Source organism: Talpa europaea (genome assembly GCF_964194135.1).
Source record: "Talpa europaea genome assembly, chromosome: 1".
NCBI lineage: Eukaryota > Metazoa > Chordata > Mammalia > Eulipotyphla > Talpidae > Talpa > Talpa europaea.
In genome coordinates, this window is record NC_140073.1 from 27,172,221 (window position 1) to 27,194,149 (window position 21,929).

General features: G+C 38.3%; 1 protein-coding gene across 1 annotated transcript in view; it reads left to right on the top strand.

Moving 5' to 3' along the window:
• Positions 1-9,997: 9,997 nt before the first annotated feature.
• SLC5A12 (solute carrier family 5 member 12) overlaps positions 9,998-21,929 on the top strand; it is a gene marked incomplete at both ends in the record, with an annotated part of 41,729 nt that continues 29,797 nt past the window's right edge. Inside the window, 4 exons of the mRNA XM_084230610.1 lie at positions 9,998-10,336; positions 16,694-16,759; positions 18,062-18,113; positions 18,505-18,572. Coding sequence (XP_084086736.1) covers positions 9,998-10,336; positions 16,694-16,759; positions 18,062-18,113; positions 18,505-18,572 — 525 coding nt within the window. The remainder of the gene's footprint in view (positions 10,337-16,693; positions 16,760-18,061; positions 18,114-18,504; positions 18,573-21,929) is intronic.

Consider the following 21,929-nt stretch of genomic DNA (forward strand, 5'->3'; position numbering starts at 1 on the left):
AGGAATGGTGTCAGTTGATTCTTTTGAGAAAGTTATATGGAAGCTCCTAAATTTAACACACAGACAAAATTAAACACAGCTTCTTTTATTGTTACGTATTTATGAGGTCTTACTCTTCCACAGTAAAGTTGACTGTAATCCCATGGACCTTCTTTGGTGACTAAAAATAAACACATTAAGAAGACAAGCTTAATGGCACCACGCTTTCCTCCACCTGCCTGGGAATGTTTTGTTTCTTATGGGGGAGGTGCATTTGTACAAGATCTTGGAGGGTGGGCCCCTTCTTGATTTTAAGCATTTTTCTGGGTAACACACTGCGAGGAAGAGAAGACTGGAAGCCAGAACATTCTGGAATCTCACGTGATCAAACACAAAATATCAGTCACTGGTCTAAAAGTTGGCCTGATGCAATTGCAGGAAGTCAGCTTAATTTATTCTCCCTTTCTCCAGCCTGGCATATCCCTTGCAGAGAAGGTGACCATATGTCTTGTTTTTCTTGGACAACCTGTATTGTTTACTAACTATATTGGACAACCTCAGTTTGTATCTCTGCTCCAGATCTGGGGCTAGCCTTTTCAGAGTCATATCTCCAACTAAGATGATAAATCATAAGTTACATGATGTGTTTATTTATATATGATCCTCCTCTATTTTCACCTCCATGTCCCTACCAGATTATAGATATCTTGAGTGTATAAACCAGGTTTCATTTACCCCTGTGTACTTCCTTAGCACTTTGAACCTTTTACATATCTTACAGGCAATGTTTATTTTATTAAATTGATTTTCATATTAATATCCTCATAGTTAAGAAAAGAATACAATATGAATAGAAAAACCATTATGTGGTGGACATTGCCATAGCTACTGATTCATGTGATCTCTTTTGGGGCTCATATATACCCTGCAAGATATTTCTATTTTACCAAAGATATTTCTATTTTACACCTTACCAAAGAGATAAGGTGTATAGTTAGTAAACAATACAGTAAAAATGCAGGTCAGTTCCACCTTAATGTCTAAATTCAAGGTTCTATTACTTGTTGACGCTTAAGTATGCATTAATCACTTGATCCTCACATTTAAGTCTTTAAATTCATCCCCAAAGTGTAAACAGAACTACCAAGAGCAAGCTTCAATCAAAAATGACAGATACAAATTAAATACAATAAACCCAGAAGGGAAGGACCAAGTAAAATCCTTATATAGGACTTTTAGAACCACATTAGAAAGTTATGTTAGAAAATCACACCTAGTTATTCTCGCACCCCCGGCACCCACAACCCCACCTCAGTAACCATGCCTTATGTACAACTTAGGTGTTAACCCAAGTTTCATGGCAAAAAGTAATAAACAGAGCAAATTTCCTAAGGTCAAAAAGTTGGTAGGTGACTGAGTTGATATTTGATTTCAGCTTTTCTGCTTTTAATATAAGGAGAAACATTTTTCATTAATTTAAACAATTAATGAGATTTAAACAATTAATTTAAACAATTTCAGTCACCTGAAAAACTGAGTCCTGATGGGAATTTTTTGTGAGGAATTTACCATGCATCATGTCCCAAAATAAAATATCTAGATCCTGGCAACTTACCTAGTGAGGAAGTTGTCTTAGAATAGAATTAGAATAGAATTTCTTAGAATTTTAAAAGACACACAAGTATCACTGAGAAACAGCACTTGAAGAAGAGTGAGTGACTTGTGACATAGTGGGTGGACCTCCAATATCATCACATAGATATCTTAGGAGGAAGGAAATACTGTCTTCGATTTGCCACTAGACACCACTCAAGAACACAATCGCCCAAACAAGTCATCATGGGGAAAGCTGTACATTATAGCTACCATTATACAACACATTTTTGCAGTGTTTTCTTTTGATGCTGCCTTTGTGCCTGGGAGATGTTTATTTGTATATTTCTAGTGATGACAAATATAATTTGAGTTTAGGAATATGAAAAGTCATTCATTCATAGTGATGCTTAGTGATGGCAGGGACGGCATGAGCAATTGATAAGAAATGAGACACTCAAGAGTTTCCATGGTAACTGATGAAATTGCATGTGAACTTGCCAACTATACCATATGTCTGAGTATATTTACAAAGAATCTGAATGATAAAATCGCTCAATATTAAAACTTGCTTGAATTCAATACAGATTTTATTTGTTTATAAGGTACTTGAGAATGTGACAATATTGCAGGGTCAACCTATTTGGTCTTGGGAATCACTTGTTTTCTTTCCCTGGAGATATGTTGATTGTCAATGTTCAGGTTGACAGGAGAGAGAAAACCACATTTTTCACTAATACTTTTGAAAAGTTTCCTCTTCAAAGCTGGAAAAGTGAGTAAGCTGAAATTGTCTTTATAAAAAACGGTACAAAGAGCATAGACTTTGGTGTCACCCAGGGTTAGATTTGAGTCTAAGACCACCTTATCATAGCTGTATGACCTTAATCTTCACCTTGGGTAAAGCATTCCTATGTACTTTTCTTTTTCCTATGTACTTTTCTTTGCAAAATGTGACTACTGACATTCATTTTTACAGATTTTCATGGCTGTATAAGGACTAAAATTCTGTGAAATATGAGAGTATTAAACACATAGTGGATTATATATTTTGAGCCTTATTCAAAAATTCTATTTGAAATTAAAAAAAATTCTATTTTAATGCCTAGAAGCCTGAACCCAAAAAGAAGCCTTTACCTTTGTGGTTAGTTAGCAGAATCGAGTCTACAGTAGTTCACTCTGGTGTCATTTTTCCTTTTTCTGTTCTATAATGGAGCGTTGCTTGGTACCTAAGGACAATTACTAAAGAACCTTGATCCTCACGCTCAATTGCCTTTCCAACTGGGTGTTCCCTTTAAATATTCCACTTGTTTACAGATTTGTTCTGTCATTAGTCTCTTTTAATATTAAATAATGTTCTCTACTGGACTCTGAAATTTGCCTCTTTTGAGTTGCAATCTCCTTATACTTTTAAGGGTGACTGTATAAAGTTTTAACTACATTAAATTTAGCAACAATGAATTCAGGGAAACTAATAGGATAGAATATAAATTTCAGTTTGATTTAAGCAGGAAAATGTTTTTGAGATATAAATATTTCAATTTTTAAAAACCTTGGAATATTTTCCCTTAGATTTTTATTTTTCCTCAGTAAATATAAATTCTTTCCTTTTCATTTAATAACAAGACACCAATACAATATCAGAATTTTATATCCAAAATTGGGCTCAAAATGGGGGGTGAGGATGAAAAACTGGTAGAGAAAGAAGGTATAATGGAGATTGAGAACTCAGAAGAAACAAAAATTGAAGAAATACATCCTATGATTCCTCTCTCTCTCTCTCTCTCTCTCTCTCTCTCTCTCTCAAAGATTGGAAGTAAAGGTTATTAACTCCTACACAGCAATACAATAATGAAACATTTTTCTAATGCACATTGTTATGATGACAGTTAACAGTACTGTACTATATACTTGAGGTTGCCAAATGAGAAGATCTTAAACATTCTCATGCCCTCCACACAAAAGGCACATAATTAGTGAGATGATGGAAATGTTAACTAACTCTTTTGTGGTCATCATTTTGCAATATGTAAGTGCATCAAATCATCACACAGCACACTTTAAACTTACATAATGTTATATGTCATTTAATTGCAATAAAATAGAAAACTTAATACTTAATATTAATTATTCCTATAGCTAAAGCCTCTTTGGCTCTCCCTTATGCCAGGAACTTCTCAATGTTTTTTTGTAAGATTTATTTATTTATTTATAGAGGCATTTATTTATTTATTTATTTATTTGTTTGTTTGTTTATACATGCACTGGGTACAGTCAGAAGCGCAGGAGGGTGAGAGAATTTACCAGAGCCAGAGCGGGAGATAGAGCAGGCAGAAGGACCAAAGTACACTGCTGAGGGGAGCAGCGGGTGGCAGGAGAGGTCTGCGCGCCATGTGGGACCCTCCTCCAGTGGCCGGGGAGGAGCTGGGGATCGAACTGGCGCCACAGAGGCCGCGGGCAGCTTCGCAACCCAGCGCTTAACCGCTGCGCCACCGGAGAGGCCATGTAAGATTTATTTATTTACGCATACAAGAACCGGGGTGTAAGCCAGAGGTGCAGGGGGTGAGAGGATTCATCAGAGACAGTGGAGAGCATAACAGGCAGATCTACTGAAACACACTGCTGAGGGGAGCAGCGGGCAAGGCAGGAGAGGTCTGCTGCCCCATGTGGATTGCTCCCTGGCTGGCTGGGAATTGAACTCACTGCAGTGGCTGCAGATAGCTTGATAGTGCTCTCTTTAACCCCTGTGCCACCAAGGAGGCCCCCTTCTCACTGGTTTTGGGAAATGTCCCTGCCACCAGTCAGATTCTTGTGCCATTTCTTTGTCCTCAGTCCTATGCCAAGTCTCCAACACCTTCCCATGAATGAAAGGAGAAAAAACCCTATTAATTTTCAAGTAGAATTTCGTTATCTTCTCCATTTTCTTCTTGTATGTACCCTTTCTGCATTTATAAAAATTCCAATCAAGAGACCAATCCTGTGTGTCCTATATTTCACAGCTCATATTAGGCATAGAAACTGGATTTAGTTTTTTTTCCCCTTCATGATAAAATTTTTACAGTACTTTCCTCTTAAGCCTCCAAGAGGTAAGAATTACATGGAATTACATTCTTTGGAAATTGTTCAGTTCCCCTTAGAAAGTAGAAATGGCTGATTCTTTTGCAGTTTAAGAAAATCAATAATTTTTGTCGATCTTGTTTTTTTTTCCTGATTTCTAGAGTTCTATTTGATAGCTATACTCATTGAGTGAACCCTAGGGGGGCACTATTTTTTACTACCCAGCATGTAGGGGTTCTTTAAGGATCCTTGATGGTGTCCATTGGACTTTAATACTCTTCACATGCTAGTATTAGAGTAATATTTCTGAGGCACAGTTTTGATCTTGCCACTTCCTTGTATAAAATCAAAGCAAACCAAATTAATATTCATTTCATCTTACTCTTGCTCTCACTTGGTGTAAAGGCAGGACAGGGTACTGTGCAGGTTTTCTGATCCCATGCAGACCTGGTAAAGGAGGAGTCAGAGTCCTCAGTAGTTTTGCAGGTTTTTTATTGGGGTTCACCAGGCATATGGTAGGCAGGGGTGCTGGCTGGGGGGCTGGGAAGCTGGCAGGCCTCCCAGCTCCCAGCAAGTCTTCACTCTATCTGAGCTCTCTGGAGTTCATTTTGCTGCTTCTCGGCTTCTCTTTCAGCTTCGGCTTCGGCTTCTACTGTTGCTTCTTGCGTCCCCGTGACGCTGCCCTTAAAAGCACAGTCTTAGCTCAGCCGAATCCCATCCACCTGTGCCCACACCCTATTCCAGGTGCCCGCCATCAGGCATGCATTCAGGACAAGGATCCATCATCTATCCTGATGGCGGAAGGGCAGAATAGCCTGATATTTTCTTTACCCTACAGTCCACCCCCTCAGGGTTTTCTGCCATACAGTCTATACATATATATACAATTTCCTAAGCAAACAAACAATGCAGCCATGGCCCACAAAAGCAAATACATCAAATATAACAAAATACAATATAACAGAATACAACAGAACACAAATAAGTCCAGGCAGGGCACCAACCTAGTGCAAAGGACAATTATTGGTACCAGCAGATGAGCCACCAAATCTGCTGCCGAAGGCACTGCTCATGCGAGGGAGGGGAATCACTCATGGCATCTATTGCAACACTCCAGGAGCGTCAGGCTTCCTGGCCTTCTCTGGCTGTAGTCTCGGCTACAAGCCACACACAGCATCCACCCCCAGGATGCACTAGCTCTGGGACTGGCAATTTTATTCTGTTGGGGGTAATCGCCAACCCTCAGGGTTTCTTCTGCAGTCGCTCCAACACTTGGCTTTCATAGCCACCAATGCGACATGCAGACCCCTGCATTCAGGCCAACCCACTGCACAAGCATATGGGTCGGGGATCTAAACTCTGCATTCGACTTGGGCTCCACCCCAAGCCACGTTCCCCACCCATCCCCCAAGGACGGGTTCCTCAGCTCCTCACCCTCACTCAAGAATGAGCAGGGCATCACCCACAGGTGATTTTACGAGACTCACAGTGTTTCAGCATACCCAGGCTGCTTAACAGCCGCTTAGGGCTTATCAACGTAGCATCAGTACCAGCTTTTGCCTTCTTAGTTGGCTTTTCTCCTCCACCTGGCTGCTGGGCATGCACAGGCTGCTTTTGGCCATCAAGGCCCACTGGCCACCCCCAGATTCTCAAAAAAAAAAAAACATAACCTGCCAAGGTCCTCCGCCTTCTGGCGGGATTGTCAGTCCAAGTTCATCAGTTCAAGTCCATTGGCCTCTCCCTGCATCAGCACCGGCGAGCGCTGAATCGTGGTCCTCTCCTCCCCTACGATTCTGTTGCCTCAGGGGTCGTTGGCCGGTCCTTTCAGGTGTTGTCCGCTGGTCCTCTTGGGCGTCTCCTTCATGCCAGGTCCGTCCTGCAGCTCCCGGACCGTATCCACCTTCTGTGCTGCCATGGCGCCTCCAGCGTCATCACAAGCAAACAGTCTGTTCTCCTTAGTCCCTCCAGGTCTTTGGAGGGCTCCAATACCCATCTACATGGATCCTGCTGACTTATGCCAATTGTAAAGGGCAGGACAGGACACTGCAGGTTTTCTGATCCCATGCAGACTGGGTAAAGGAGGAGTCAGAGTCCTCAGTGATTTTGCAGGTTTTTTATTGGGATTCACCAGGCATATGGCAGGCAGGGGTGCTGGCTGGGGGCTGGGAAGCTGGCAGGCCTCCCAACTCCCAGCAAGTCTTCACTCTGAGCTCTCTGGAGTTCGTTCTGCTGCTTTTCGGCTTCTCTTTCAGCTTCGGCTTCGGCTTCTACTGTTGCTTCTTGCATCCCCGTGACGCCGCCCTTAAAAGCACAGTCTTAGCTCAGCCGAATCCCATCCACCTGTGCCCACACCCTATTGCAGGTGCCCGCCATCAGGCATGCATTCAGGACAAGGATCCATCATCTATCCTGATGGCGGAAGGGCAGAAAAGCCTGATATTTTCTTTACCCTACACTTGGCTTTTAGAACAGATGAGGAAGAGGATAATCTAATCCATGATTATACAGCTTCAAATGGTCAAGGCCTGTTCCTTGAATCTTTGTCTCCTTTCATTCCAGGCCAAAATAAAAAGTGGTGTTCACAATCTGCTAATAACATTGCAATAATGGTGTTCTTTTTCTTTGGATGCTCTATCTTTCAAGTTCTTTACCATCTCCTCCCTTGGGTACCATTCAATGCCCTCAGACTCCCTCTTTCTTGTTATTTCTGCTGCAAGCAAGGTGCAGAACTATTTTATACTACAAAGACCACTTATAGTAACAGCAGATCTAACCTATTAAGTAGACTATGATTAATTGGATAGTGTGGCCTTGTTAGGGGGATGCATGAAGCAGGTAGTGTTGTTTACATTCCAATAAGGGTCCCAGCCTTTCAAGGAATATATTATAAATGTTTGCATTTGTATAATATCTGCAAGAGGGTAGAGGGGACGTTGGAATTTCTTTAAAGAAGCACATTTCCTCTCCTTTTTTATACTAATATTAATATTTTGTTAAAGGCACATATTTTCTAATTATTATAGCTCTTGAAAATGCTGGTTCATTTGCTTTCCTTGAAAACTTATTCATAAAATGATGCTATGCCTTATAGGCAGTATGAACCTTGCATAAATTAGTTTCAACAGAAAGAGGAGAGTTGAATACAATGAATGCTCCCAAAGAGAGGAAACAGTAAAGAAATGGAAAACAATGGTGAATTCTGATTAATAAACTAATGTAAATTCCAAGTAAAGGAATACTTTATTAAGAAAGACATAAAGTTTCCCTCACATCCCAAACCATTAGCCACTCTCCTTCCCCAAGGTATTGAAAATCAAGACTAAAAGAAATCACGTAGTCAATACAGTTACTTGATGAAGGTTAATTAGAACAGCAGTACTCATCGACTACTCAGCTACAAGCTTCTGGTATTTAACCTTGGGACCTCATTGATATAATGATAGTGTTTTGAACCAATTTTCACCTGACTTGTACAAGTTGTTTACAAGCTTTATGGGTTGAAAATTAACTCTTAGGTGGTGTTAATATTAAAGTAAAAAGTAGTCAAGCATCTAAAAGCCAGAGTTCTGATTTTCTGCTGAGACTAATATAAACGACTTATATAATTGGAATACCTCATGACAAAAATGATTAAAAGCCTAGGTTAAGGTAAAAATATTAAAGACTTAGTTTTTTCCTTTAGCACTGATTACATCAGCTCTGCAAACTTACAGGAAGATTTTAAAAATAGGACACAGCTCTTGGTAGAGTATTTGCTTATTTATTTGTAATTAAAAGGCATATTTCAGCCATAAGAACTTCCTGTGGCCTAATTCAAATCCATGGAGCAAAGCAGGGAGTGAAGACAGTATCTAGACTAAATAAATAATAAAGAAAATTATTTAGTTATCCAGATGTCAAGAGCAAAATTAGTTCCTCAGCTGGATAGGAAATATTTCTGGCTTTATGGATGACTTGCTTTCTTCATTTGCTTTTTTTGATTACTTCTTTATTTCTACAATGACTACTACTTATTGAGCACTATGGACCAGGACCTGTGCCTCTGTCTTTAAGGAGCTGACCATCTACAATGTCTGACCAACAAACCACAGAAAGATTCTTAACATATGTAAGGATAATTGTAGGGTACAAACGCAGGCTGCTTCCCGCAGGAGTTGAGGGATGTTAGGATATGACCAGGAGCTGTGAAATATGAGCAGTAAAGGCCCCACAGAGTAGGGAACATCAACTAGATTTTGGGGATTAGAAGGCTTTGTAGAGGTGAGGTCAGGGAAGATCATTGAGAAGAAAGGGAAAGCATGTACAAAGTAGAGAACAAATTAGAGAAAGTGGCTTTTTTCAGAACAATCAACAGATAGTCTAACAAGAGCAGAAACAGGACTCTATATCAAGATTTTCACCTTCCCTCATTTCTCTTGGTCTTAACTCTAATTTAGCCTCTTGGAACAAGTATATAAACTGTCAAAAGTAGAGATGGAGAAGATAAAACTGAAGGCTCTAATTTATTTATTACTAATAAATCAATTCTCCAAGGCCAAAAGTCAAGTTAAAAATCAACTATTATGTGAAGGAGTACCCCACTGGAAACACAAATAATAGCCAATGAGGTAGATATTATTATTCATTTTACCAATCAGGAAAAGTAGGGTCAGGAAATTTGAGATACTTAAAGATTCATCATAATCCTAGAGAGTCATATAATCACTGGGTTCCAGATGAAGTTCAGAAAGACTCAATGAATGGTCAAATATATCACAGCTCATGGTTGACCTGATCTGAGCAAAGGTCTCTGATGCCCAGTTCTTTATTACTTCCTTCCATCCCACTACAAATGCAGGCACCCATCCTTCACCTCCCTTACTCAGGAGAAAGACACCACTAAGGATTGTGTTTGCATTTTACAGATTCTGTTTCACTAATTAAAAATGCTGACGTGATCAATTTGCATCACTTCTATGTTTCTCAGTAATGTTTAACCTTAATTAAAAAAAATCTTAGGAGATAAAAAGCATGTTACCTGGTGAGTTCATTCCACCCCCAGTGGTTATAAATTTCAGAACATATCTGAATTCCTTTTCCTTGGCATATGCTTTAGTAAAGGCACAGAGAGCTCCTGGCCAGAGTCACATTTCAAGTTCTCATCTGTTGGGCCCAATATCGCTACCAGACTTCTCTTTGTAGTCAACTTTTGAGATCTTCCCTGAGTACAACTTTTGTTTGAAGATCCACACAAGTGCCTCTGGTCATCTCTTTCCTCACAGAATCACGGTCTTTTCTCTGGGCAAAGCATTTGCTGCAGCGAGTTTTGTTTGGAAACACCATTTCCCTGAGATCTGGTTGAAAGTCAGTCTCTGGCTCTGCAATTCCCAGCATGGAAGCAAAGAACTTTGCAGTTTGGGATTATGTCGTCTTTGCAGCCCTTTTTGTCATTTCCTCTGGAATTGGGGTGTTTTTTGCAATTAAGGAGAGAAAAAAGGCAACTTCCCGGGAATTCCTAGTAGGGGGAAGGCAAATGAGTTTTGGCCCTGTAGCATTGTCTCTGACAGCCAGTTTTATGTCTGCTGTCACAGTCCTGGGGGCTCCTTCTGAGGTCTACCGCTTTGGGGCTTCCTTCCTGCTCTTTTTCATCGCCTATACATTTGTCATCATCTTCACATCAGAGCTCTTTCTCCCTGTGTTCTACAGATCTGGCATCACCAGCACTTATGAGGTAAGAGAACTGTTGTCTTCTTTAATTTGAAAGGAGTTGCTATTTCTCTCCTCTTGGACATTCTTTGTTGTTGTTTTTTCCCCTCTGGTTATACACACGATAACACATGGTAGTTGAAGAACACACACTTATTTTAAGGGCAGTTATACCTCATAGAAAAATATTGCAATGTTACTGGAGAAAACTTTAGCTACCAACATGTTTTTCCATCTATAGAATGTAAATATTAAAGTCATTCCCATGAGGTCATTTCAGTGATTGTGTGAACCTGTTCATAAAAATGTAATGATGTACATATGTTGTAGATTACCAGGAAAGAGCTGAAATTATTATTTGTGTTATTATTAACATCATTATTCTGAAAAGCATGCAGCTCATATGCCATGAATGTTGTAATATTCTAGCTAAGCAAACTGTGATACAGGTGAATGACTAATCAAGATTGTATAGTGGACAAAGCTTATGAGAATCCACTTTGTCTCCCTTTTCAGCAGATAGTAGAGCTGAGCATTTTAACACAAAGTATTACTATGCTCCAACAGTGGGAAAATGATAATATTTTAGAAAATCTTTTGACGGGAAGAAGTTGCTAAATTAGGGGCCTCCCTGGTGGCGCAGGGGTTAAAGACAGTGCTATCAAGCTATTGCCAGCCACTGCAGCACTGAGTTCAATCCCCAGCCTCCCAGGGAGTAACTCACATGGCACAACAGACCTCTCCTTTTGTACCTGCTGCTCCCCTCAGCAGTGTACTTCAGTCGGTCCGCCTGTTCTGCTCCCCAACTATGTCTCTGGTGAATCTGCTCACACCCCACATCTCTGGCCTGTACCCCAGTTTTTGTATGCATAAATAAAATCTTTTTCAAAAGTTGCTAAATTATATAAAAAAGGGGAGGAAATGAAGCCACTGGTGTTTTTGACTTTGCAGTAATTCTCAAGAAAAATATATTAAAAGTTGAATTTGCATATCCAATATTTAAGTGTGATCATTAAATCACATTCTATGAAATAGTTGTTTATTTTCCTTATCCAAAATCATTCCAAATTATACAGAGGACCTTTTTTTTTTTTAAAGATTTATTTATTTATGCGTACAAGAACAGGCCAGAGGTGAAAGGGGTGAGAGGATTCACCAGAGACAGAGGGGAATAGAACAGGCACATTGTCTGAAATACACTGCTGAGGAAAATAGTGGGCAAGTCAGGAGAGATCTGCTGCCCATGTGGGCACCTCCCTAATCGGCAATCAAACTCGTGCTGCAGTGGCTTCGGTAAGCTTCATAGGCTGCATGTTAACCCCTTGCACCACCAGGGAGGCCCTACAGAGGACCTTTAAAAGACCTTTCTTTTTTTTAATACTGTAAGTAAAATAATTATAAAGGCTTACTCTAGGCTTCAAAAGTCATTCAGGCAAATGAACATTTTATGGAAGATTTTAAAACTTAAGATTCTCTCTCTGATCATATCCAAGATCAACCTCCCACCTCCCCCAAAGAGGATAATCATGATTGGGTCATATATCAGCTATTACATGGGCTATAAATACAAGAGAAAATGACTAAAACGTGTGTAATCCTAAAATATATATAAATATATTCCCTCACTCAATACTAGTGAAAATGTGACTATACCCTAGGTTTTTAATTTTTTTTCATCAATAATGAAGGCTTGCCTTTCAAAGACATAACTGGCATTTTAAAAAGAATTGTCTAACTGCTAGAAAGGAGAAACTCATAGCCAGAAAATGTGTGCTCAGTTTCTAAGTCCATGCTTCTCATTCTGTGCAAGTTTTTTGGCACTCATCAGCTCCAGTTTTCACAGAAGAAAAAATAACTGCCTTCTTTCATGACAGTTTCATTAAGTATGAAAGAGCTTGTTAAATTACCCAAATATGAAAAATGATTTTACAACTGAATAACCATTCAATAAATACTCAACTAAGCACCTACTAAGTTCTAGGCTCACTTACTTGCCCCTAGGAGCTTATTTTACAGCAGAGAATGGCAGTCAGTAAACAGTCTCTATAAAATAGTAACAAATTCACATGGTGTCTGTGTGCTGAGCACTGCTCCAAGTACTTTATGTGTGTTAACACATTTGACCTTGAAATAAACTTTTCATCATCTTCATTTAACAGACTAGAAAACTGAGGCACCATTTCATCATCTTCATTTAACAGACTAGAAAACTGAGGCAAATAGTTAAGTGGCTTGCTCAATATCCCACAGTTCACAACTAGCCATTTTCTCAAATCTAAGGAGTCTAAATTTAGAGATCACATAATGAATCAACATGCTACCTGTTTTCCTAAATACAATAGTGGAAAAAGTCAATATAGGGTAAGGTCAAGAGAAGAAGTATTGGTTTGGGTGGAGCATGATAATTCACATAGGGTGGTGAAGTAAGATTTCAAGGAAAATTGGACAGTTAAATGGACACCTGAAGACAACAGGTGATTGTACCATGCGAGGAGAAACACCCCAAGCTGAGGCACCACACATGCAAAGGAACTAAAAGGGGAGTGGACTGGTATGTTTGTGGGATGCACAAAGACACCAGTGTGTTTTGAAGAGAGTGAGCCAAGGGGAGAATGTGAAACAAGAGATCAAAGAGGCCAGAGGGAGGAGCCAGTTACTTTGAATGGCAGTTCCCAGTGGGCGTGGTGTCAGACAGAGGGAGGGCCTTGGACATTCACCAGATAATATCCCCCGTGACGTGATTTGGGTGTCACAGAAATGTGGGGGGCGCACAACTGGAGTTTAGGGGACAAGGTTACCAGATACATTGCAATGTGTAAGACATGCATTTAAAATAAATGATTATGTCACATGTTTAATGATTTTTAATGCCCTCAACTTAAAATGTATGGCAAAAAAATTAGCCGAACTTTACTACAGAACAATACCATTTAAAATAAGAAGCTATGTACACATTATTAATCATACATGCATTTAAAATAAATGATTATGTCACATGTTTAATGATTTTTAATGCCCTCAACTTAAAATGTATGGCAAAAAAATTAGCCGAACTTTACTACAGAAAAATACCATTTAAAATAAGAAGCTATGTACACATTATTAATCATTATATTTCTTCAAAATTAAGAGGGAATAAAAACTGTGTTTTGAAACTACTGAAAAATCCACTCTATGCATTCTTAATTTTAATTGGTTTTAGTAAAGTGACCGATTGCAAATACATAAGTGAAAAGATTTGAGACTCCCTTTATTAAATTAGCACAGATGTAAAAAATGTAGGGTTCTTACTGAATTTCATTTACAAAGTTTGCTTTAAAAACATTTGCTTATATTGCCCTTTACATATTAAAAATATGTGAGTACCCTAAAAATTCAGACTTTGTCAGGTGCATATGGTGTCATTTTGATTAATAAAAATTAGTAGCATGGCATTGGGGTTAAAAGTATGGACTTTAGAATCAGTCTATTGCCTCTGATTGCCACCTCTGCCACTTGCTGTCTGCATGACTGTGGGGAAATATTTGAAATTCCCTTTGCTTGATTTTCATATATGTAAAATAGTTATAATGAAAGCATTTATCTCAAAGGATGTCTGTGAGGAGAAATGAGGCATTATATGCAAATACTTTCAACAAAGCCTGGCAAATGGTAAATGCCACAGAAGACTTTTGTGTTATTGTCTTATTACTTTCCCCAAATATATACCACCTGATCTCTTTCTAGCAATTTAAATTTATATTGTTTTGTTTATCCTTCATTCCCTGTTACTTATCCATAGATATTTTCCCCATGGTCTTTTTAAGTACACTGAAAGATGTGGAATCTATTTCCCAATCTTTTGAATCTGTATTTGGCCTTGTGACTTGCTTTGACCAATAACATGTAGTTGAAGTATATATTTGCAAACTAGATTTTATGAGGCTTATAGCTTCTCCTTTTGTCTTCTTGGAATGCTCTCCTGGCTGCTCTGTCAGGAAGATGTCTAGCAGGTCTAGCCTCTAGAGCATAAGGAACCACATATGAAGAAGGTACCCTAGCCAGTAGCCAAAACTACAGCTAGACCTCTGAATAAGGCCATCTTGGACTTCTCACCCAGCTGATCTTCCAGTTGATTACAGTCACAGAAGAGTCACAAAAGGGAACACCCAACTAATCCTCAAAACACCAGTAGAGGAACCACCCCACTATTCCTCAAAACAAGGAGAAATAATAAATCCTTGGCTTTTATGTCAATAAGTTTTTGGGTGGGCTTTCTATAGCAATAACCAACTAATTTAAAAGCTTTGATGTGCAGTGGAATTTTGAGACTAAGATATGCCATCTGTGCTACTTTATCACTATCCTTTCCTGTGTCAAAATAGAAGGAATTGTTCTCACCCTCAAGTTATAAATTAGTCTCGGCTCATTTGCAACATCATACATTTTCATTATCTCTACTTAGTTTATTATTAGTCTTTTCATGTTGTCTCTACTTCAGTTAAACTTGTTTTCTTTCTCTTATTATTGACTAATAAATCCAGTCCATTGTTATTTATACTCATATTATTTTATAGACTAATGCCTACCTGATCTCTTATTTGTGTGTGTGAGGGGGAGGGGTTGGTTCTTAAATTAAATTAAATCTGCTTTCTAATCTAAAAGTTTCATTATTATAATGCACAGGTTACCCCTAAATCTTACTCTCTAAATCTTATTTTATAATGGTTTCTGATATTAGAGACTATATACTCTTTTCGTAAATTGCTTTTCTTGTAGGCGTCCTTTAAATGACAACTAGGTTATTTTAGTAATTATATCTAAATTTTGAGAAAGCAAATGTGAAGGGATAAGGTATTATTATGTAATATTATTTCAGCATAATACTGATGCTACAAATATTTGTTAAGTAAATGAATATTTAGGGTCTGGTAGGGCTCAAACCAATGTTATGAAGTCTTTTCGATCATTGATTTTTACTTTAGGTGAGATGCAACTTCACAGGGTTTGGCATTGTCATAACATGGTATAATTTGTGTTTTGAGAGTATTATTTAGCTGGACATTGAGAATGATTATAGGGTTTTGACTGCTCAAGCAGAGGGAGCAGTGAAGAGGCTATTGCTGCAATGTAAGCCAGAGATGATAGTGTTAGACTGTTAGCAGAGGAGATGGTACCTGTGGATATGTTTTGAGACACTGGATTTTTTTTTTTTCATTTGGATCCAAATTCATACTCTCTGGAACCTGTGATAATTTACCTTCTTTGGTTAAAAACAGGATCCTTACAGTTGTACTTAAATTAAGGATCTTGGGATGGGGAGATTATCCTGGTTTAATCCAGCTGGACCTGAAGTACAATCATATTTACAAGAGGGATGCAAAGAGCGATCTGATGGACAGAAGGTAAGACGATGTGATAACAGAATCAAAGACTAGAGTTATGGAGCCAGAAGTCAAGAAAAGTTTGAAGGGGTAAGAAGTAGATTCTTTCCTAAAACCCCCACAGGGAGCATGACCCTGCCAACACCTCAATTTTAGTTGAGGTGAAAATTCTAAATTCTAAATTCTTTCAGATTTCTGGCCTCCAGAATTGGTATTAGGGAAAATGAGTATAGAAGCCATAAGAATCAAATACAGTGAGTACATACATCCAACACCAAAATACAATACAGGAGGTGGCCAGGTGAAATTGAAAGGGAAAGAAAAATTTAGTGTAATTGCCATATGAGCTCAGAGATAAAGTATGAGTAGGGAAACAAATGGCAATTGGACCAACCCTCTTAATATGACTAAGAATTGGGAAGACCCCTTACATTAAACATTTTGCATGCACAAAGGAAAAGACTAAGAAATTCAAAGGCGTGCAAAGCATGTTGGTTGAACAAAACCCAATGATTTTATGTGGAGAATGAATGATATAATAGATCAGGCAGTACAGGGATTAAAATAGAAGACCTGGGATGTGCACTTAGTTCCATTAACCATTGAACATCATTGAAGATTTTGACAAAAAGAGTGAATTGATCAGAGTTCCACTTTAGGAGATTCGAAGTGGCAATGTGTGGTTAATGGGGCAGTGAAGTTAAGCAAAGAAACAACGGCTTCAGTATATCCAGTAGGATGACCCCTTGATAGAAGGTCAGAAGAACTGAATTTGTATTCAGGCAACTCATTTAACTTCTATGACCAGTGTGAGAATGAAACTTGAGCAAGAATTGAGCTTTACTTTATCTTTGATGAACAATGCAAGGTTTTCTCTGTTCTCCCCAGTATACACAGCAGAAAATCACATTATAAATCCAAAGCACTAAACTCAGGAATACCAAGCAAAAGAGGAATGTCTCGGCAGCTTGTATGTAAAACTTGCTGATTCTTTGCTTGTCTTTCTCTGTTATTTCTAGTATTTACAACTACGATTCAACAAATCAGTTCGATATGCAGCAACGGTCATCTACATTGTGCAGACGGTAAGGGGTAAGAGCAGCTACAAACATGCAAAGTATAAGGTGACAAGGCACAGATTTAGTTATTTCAGGGAGAAATTCATGCAATGAAAGAATAGATTTAATACTAAGAAAAGCTTTCTTCCAGGCATAGCACTTTCAAGATAGCGTGAAGAGCTACTTGTCTGCATTGCACAGACCCCATATATGTATAAAAATAATAGCAAACAAATGTATATCATAAACCACAAAGCAAAAAAAAAAATTCTTGTAATTTATTTCAAACTTTTTTAACCTGTACAAGTTGCTCCGGATATGAAGTGGCCTGATAACTAACTGGTATCTCTCTGTCTATCTGTCTCTATCTATCTATCTATCTATCTATCTATCTATCTATCTATCTATCTATCTATCTATCTATCTATCTATCTGTCATCTATTTATCCATCCTCTATTTTTTTTTTTGTTTTTTAGTAGTTGAGTTGAACTAGAAAGTCCTGTTCTGCATAAATCATTTTAAGATCATAGTCCCACACCAATACTCCCTTTTGTCTCTTTCTGGCTCCCCTCCTACCTTTCAGAATCGGGTGTACCTTCATGTTGTCCCAACCCTGCCTGTGACATGCTCATGGGCACATTTCATACTACTTATCAAGTACTTTCTGCAAGAAGATAAACTTCTCTTTTTTTTAATTAAAAAAGACTCATTGAAAGAGTCAAGAGAGAGAAAAGGAGGAAAGCCATGCTTCTTGACTTCCCCCTTAGATATTTGTCTTTTAAAACCTTGAATGCATTTCTAAGTGTGAAATTCTATTTAAAAAAATGGGACTCTACCCACTACATTCAAAGTAATGTTTCCGGAAGCTAGCAGAAGTTCTCATTATGTAGATCGCCCATGTTGACAGTTCCCTGCAGTGCCCTCTCCTCACAGATTCCTCTGTTTCCACAGCACAATTCCTCCTCCAGCAAACTGCTAAAACATGTCTATGTCCTTGAGATACATGCATAGAGAAATGCGTAGAGAAAGGGCAGATCAAAAAATATCATTAGAAATATACCAAATCTAGCTTTAAAATAAAAATTTAAAGCAATCTTGAAAATCCAACTGTCTTCCTCCACCAAATGCTTGCTCCTGTCTGCAAACTAGTTACAGTGAGTGGTCAATGACTTCTAAATTCGAGAGGTTGGGAATGAAATTTTGGGCCAACAAATTGAAGGGAATACATGTTTAAGGAAGTTTGTAGGCTGAAATAGGAGCCTTTTAAGGTACTTTTCCTTTCTATGTGACTTCTCTCACTGTTCACCTGATTCTTGTTTCTCCACCAGATTCTCTACACAGGAGTAGTGGTCTATGCCCCTGCTCTGGCACTCAATCAGGGTGAGTCATTGCCACCTCCTGGGGTATATTCTACCATATGATACCTGCATTCTCACCTTGAGAAATGTACATAAAACATCTTGTTGGAGAGATATTTCTGTGGTTAGGGAACTCTGAATTATAATAGCACTCACAACATTATTATTTAGAATGAATAAACTCTAAAAATTGAATTTTAAAAATAGCACAGCTATGTGATTCTACTCACGAGATTCCAAATACCCAGTTTGTTTGTTGATTGTTTTGGTTTTTAATCACTGGAATGACTGCAGTTTTGACAGCCATAAGTTCATCAATAACATATGGTCCTTCTCAGTAATTTCATGAAATAGATAATCTGTGTACTAAAAAGACAAGGTGCTTGTAGTAAATGTTTTATCTCTTTTCACAGTGACTGGATTTGATCTCTGGGGCTCTGTGTTTGCAACAGGAATTGTTTGCACATTCTACTGTACCCTGGTATGTATCTAGCTGTGAAAAGGAATTTAGTTCTATCTCCTAATATGGGATAAGGGCAAATTTCCAATAGGACATCTAATTATAGCAGATATTGCTCTTTAAAAATTAAATAGAAGATGCTTTGGGTTGTCTGTCATGATTTCCTAAGAAAGGTGCTGCTGTTTTATGTAATTTTTCTAAGTAACAGTTATTAGTAGAATTTGGACTCTGAAATCATTTGAGAAAGCCATGGCTAAAATAGGATTTAATGAAAAAAAATCTTCTTGATCAGAAGATAACTGATATGTAACTTTTATGGGGAAAAAACTGTTCATTAACAGTTACTATAAACTACAAGTAGCATTTATGCTTAGTGATCTACCGTTTGATTTGCATGTAAGAGTGACCAAGGATGACTGGTATTTTGCACACTTGAGGAATCCAGAGCTTGTTTTTGTTTCTTATGAATGAATAAACATGGTGTACACTTACCATTTGGGTTTACACACGCACAGGTTTAAACTAAGAAACCTGTGTGGTGCTGGCACCATAGTTATAGAATTTTTCCAATGTTTAGTTCAATAAACTTTCCTTGAGTAACTATTATATGCTATGAACTATAATGGAACTCTTTGTTCCTCTGCATTTCTTACACCATATTTAAGGGATTATAAATTAAGAATATGACAAAGATTCCCAGATATTTGTGTTCTCTTTCTTCTTTTATAGAGAAAAAATAAATATATTATCATACTGCAGATCATTCATTATGTGCCTATCTCCATATGTCAGCATTATGTGCCTATCTCCATAATCTCCTGTAGTATATATTTAATGATAACATAAAATCACAAATGCCCTTCTCTCTCTTTTATCATACTTTGTAAATCACACCATTTCATTGCATCACAAAGCTTGACTTAATATCCTCCCATTCCATTCATACCCTTTCTCATTCCATTCTATTCCAGACACACACATCCTCCTATCTAGGTTAAAAATAGGCTCCTGCTCCTTACACATTTGGTCATATATGTCAGGTTAGTTGCCTGGAGCAATTGTCTAGAATAGGAAAAAAATGTGTGCTGACTATATAACAATGGATGCCTTGCTAGTCTTGCAAAAGACAGCTTAGCTAGCAAATGAAACTCTCCCTGCAAGTAGAGTAACAAAATACTATAATAAAGCAATTTTAAAATATGAATTATTAGGACTGGTATTTGGAGTGAATGATGAGTAGGTAGGGCTGAGGAGGGTGCTGATAGCAGGACTATAATTGGGATAATGAATTCTGGGCTAGTGACTATGTAGAGTTGCTGAGTTTGGGGATATCACATAAAACTGGGATCACTGAGGAAGCTAAGGTCATTCTAGTTCAGTAATAAACTTGTGCTCTAGCATAAAAAATGTGCAGCTCCTCTCTGGAGCAAGAATTCAAGGTAAGACTAAGATCAGGGCTTCCCCAGTGGCATAAGGGTTAAGTCTCAGCACTCTCACCTCTATGGCCTGAGTTCAATCCCTGGCCAGGGAACTAATCCACATATAGTGCAGCAGACCTCTCCTGTCTCACCTGCTGCTCCCTCAGCGGTGTATTTTAGTAGATTGGACTGTTATGCTCCCCACTCTGGCTCTGGTGAATCCTCTCACCCCCTTTACCTCTGGCCTACACCCCAGGTTCTTCTATGCAAAAATAAATCTTTAAAAAGAGAGAAAGATTGTAAGATCACCATAGAAAAATATCCAGCAATGATCTTATTATAAAATATCACATGAACATAAAGAACTGAGCTATGATGGTGACAGCAAGACAAAAACCAAGAGATCTAGACTCTCAAGAGCAGCATATGTTGGAATTAGAAAATACAGAATAAAAAACGGATAAATAGGAACTATTTAAGTAAATAAATGATGCAGCAATGCCGCGGACCAGCGCAGCGGTAGACTGGCAAGGCCATCCCAGGGATGTGAAACTCGTGCAGGATGGTCAAGGATTTGGTGCATAAATGACAGACAGACACACTTCAAGAGTGAAGATCTGAATGTAATTTGCTCAAAATCATTATACACTTTTATACCTTTTTTAACAATGGATGATTTCATACAAGTTAATTCTTTCTCAGCATAAAATGCTTAGTAGTGCATAAGACATCTACTTCATTATTCATGTTCATGTGATCGATGTTCCATTGCATGGCACAGTAAACAATCTCAAGGTACTGAATCTACACAATTATTTTTGATTACACAGAACAGCATTCTTTAAGCTAGCTTTTGTTTTCCAAAACCACAATTATCAGAAAGCATTAATATTTAACTACTGCTACCTTTTACTTTTAGTGATCACAAGCGATATTTTCTCTACGTAAGCATTTTGATTTTTGTGGTATTGACTCATGTGAGAAGTATTATGATTATTCTGAAACTACTTTTACCACACACTATTTTCTTCATCACGCATTTCCTTGAACTGATTTCACACAGAATAGAAAAAGTAAAGTAGATAAGAAAATAGTATAATTATAGACTGGTTGCTATGTTGTTTCTTATGTAGGAACAATGACCAACTGGTTAATAGTTAAACCGTTTTGTTGGTGACTCCATCAGGCAGCAGCCGTGTTCTCAGCCAAAAGAAGGGGTTTTTCACTGCGGGCTTAACGCCTGGATTAGGCTTACAGGCCTTTAGACATTTGTCTGATTTGAACGCCAAAGGTTATCATAATGAAGCCCCTCGAGGACTGCGCCTGTCTTAGGTTGGCAGGAGTCGCAGACATGCAGCTAGCCAGTGCCTTCTTTAGTCTGCCCCCGATCTTACCCGCCATTGACTGTCCAGTCCAGCGCACAGGGGAAGGAGGTCTTATTCACTCGGATGTACTATGTGTCTGAGTGAAAGCCTCCCTCTTTCCAGTAAGTTCACTGGCGTTCAGTGGCAGGGGCTGCCGCATAGCAACAAAAAACGGGCAAACAGCAAGAATGACCACACAGTGCAGTTACCATGATAAAGTGCACATTGAATACATTCGAAGAGACAATAGGTATATTGGAAGCTGTATCTGAAGAAATAACCATCTGATATATGTAACAAGGACTGGGGAGTGGGAAACAAAAATGAGATATGTTATGGGAAAAATGAGAGTCTAATTTATGCTTTATTCAAATCTGAGGGGAGAATGCAAGAAGAATGGAAAATAGGCAAGAGTACAAAGAGTTGCAGCTTGAAATTTTCAGAATGGATAAAAGATTAGAATGTACAGTATAAAGAATTACAACTTCAAGGGATAAAAGGATAAAATAAAGTTAATATCTTGACTTATTAGTAAGACTACAGAAACAAACACAGTAGAAAACTTGAAAAAAGGAGAAAGGGAAAAAGGAAATGAA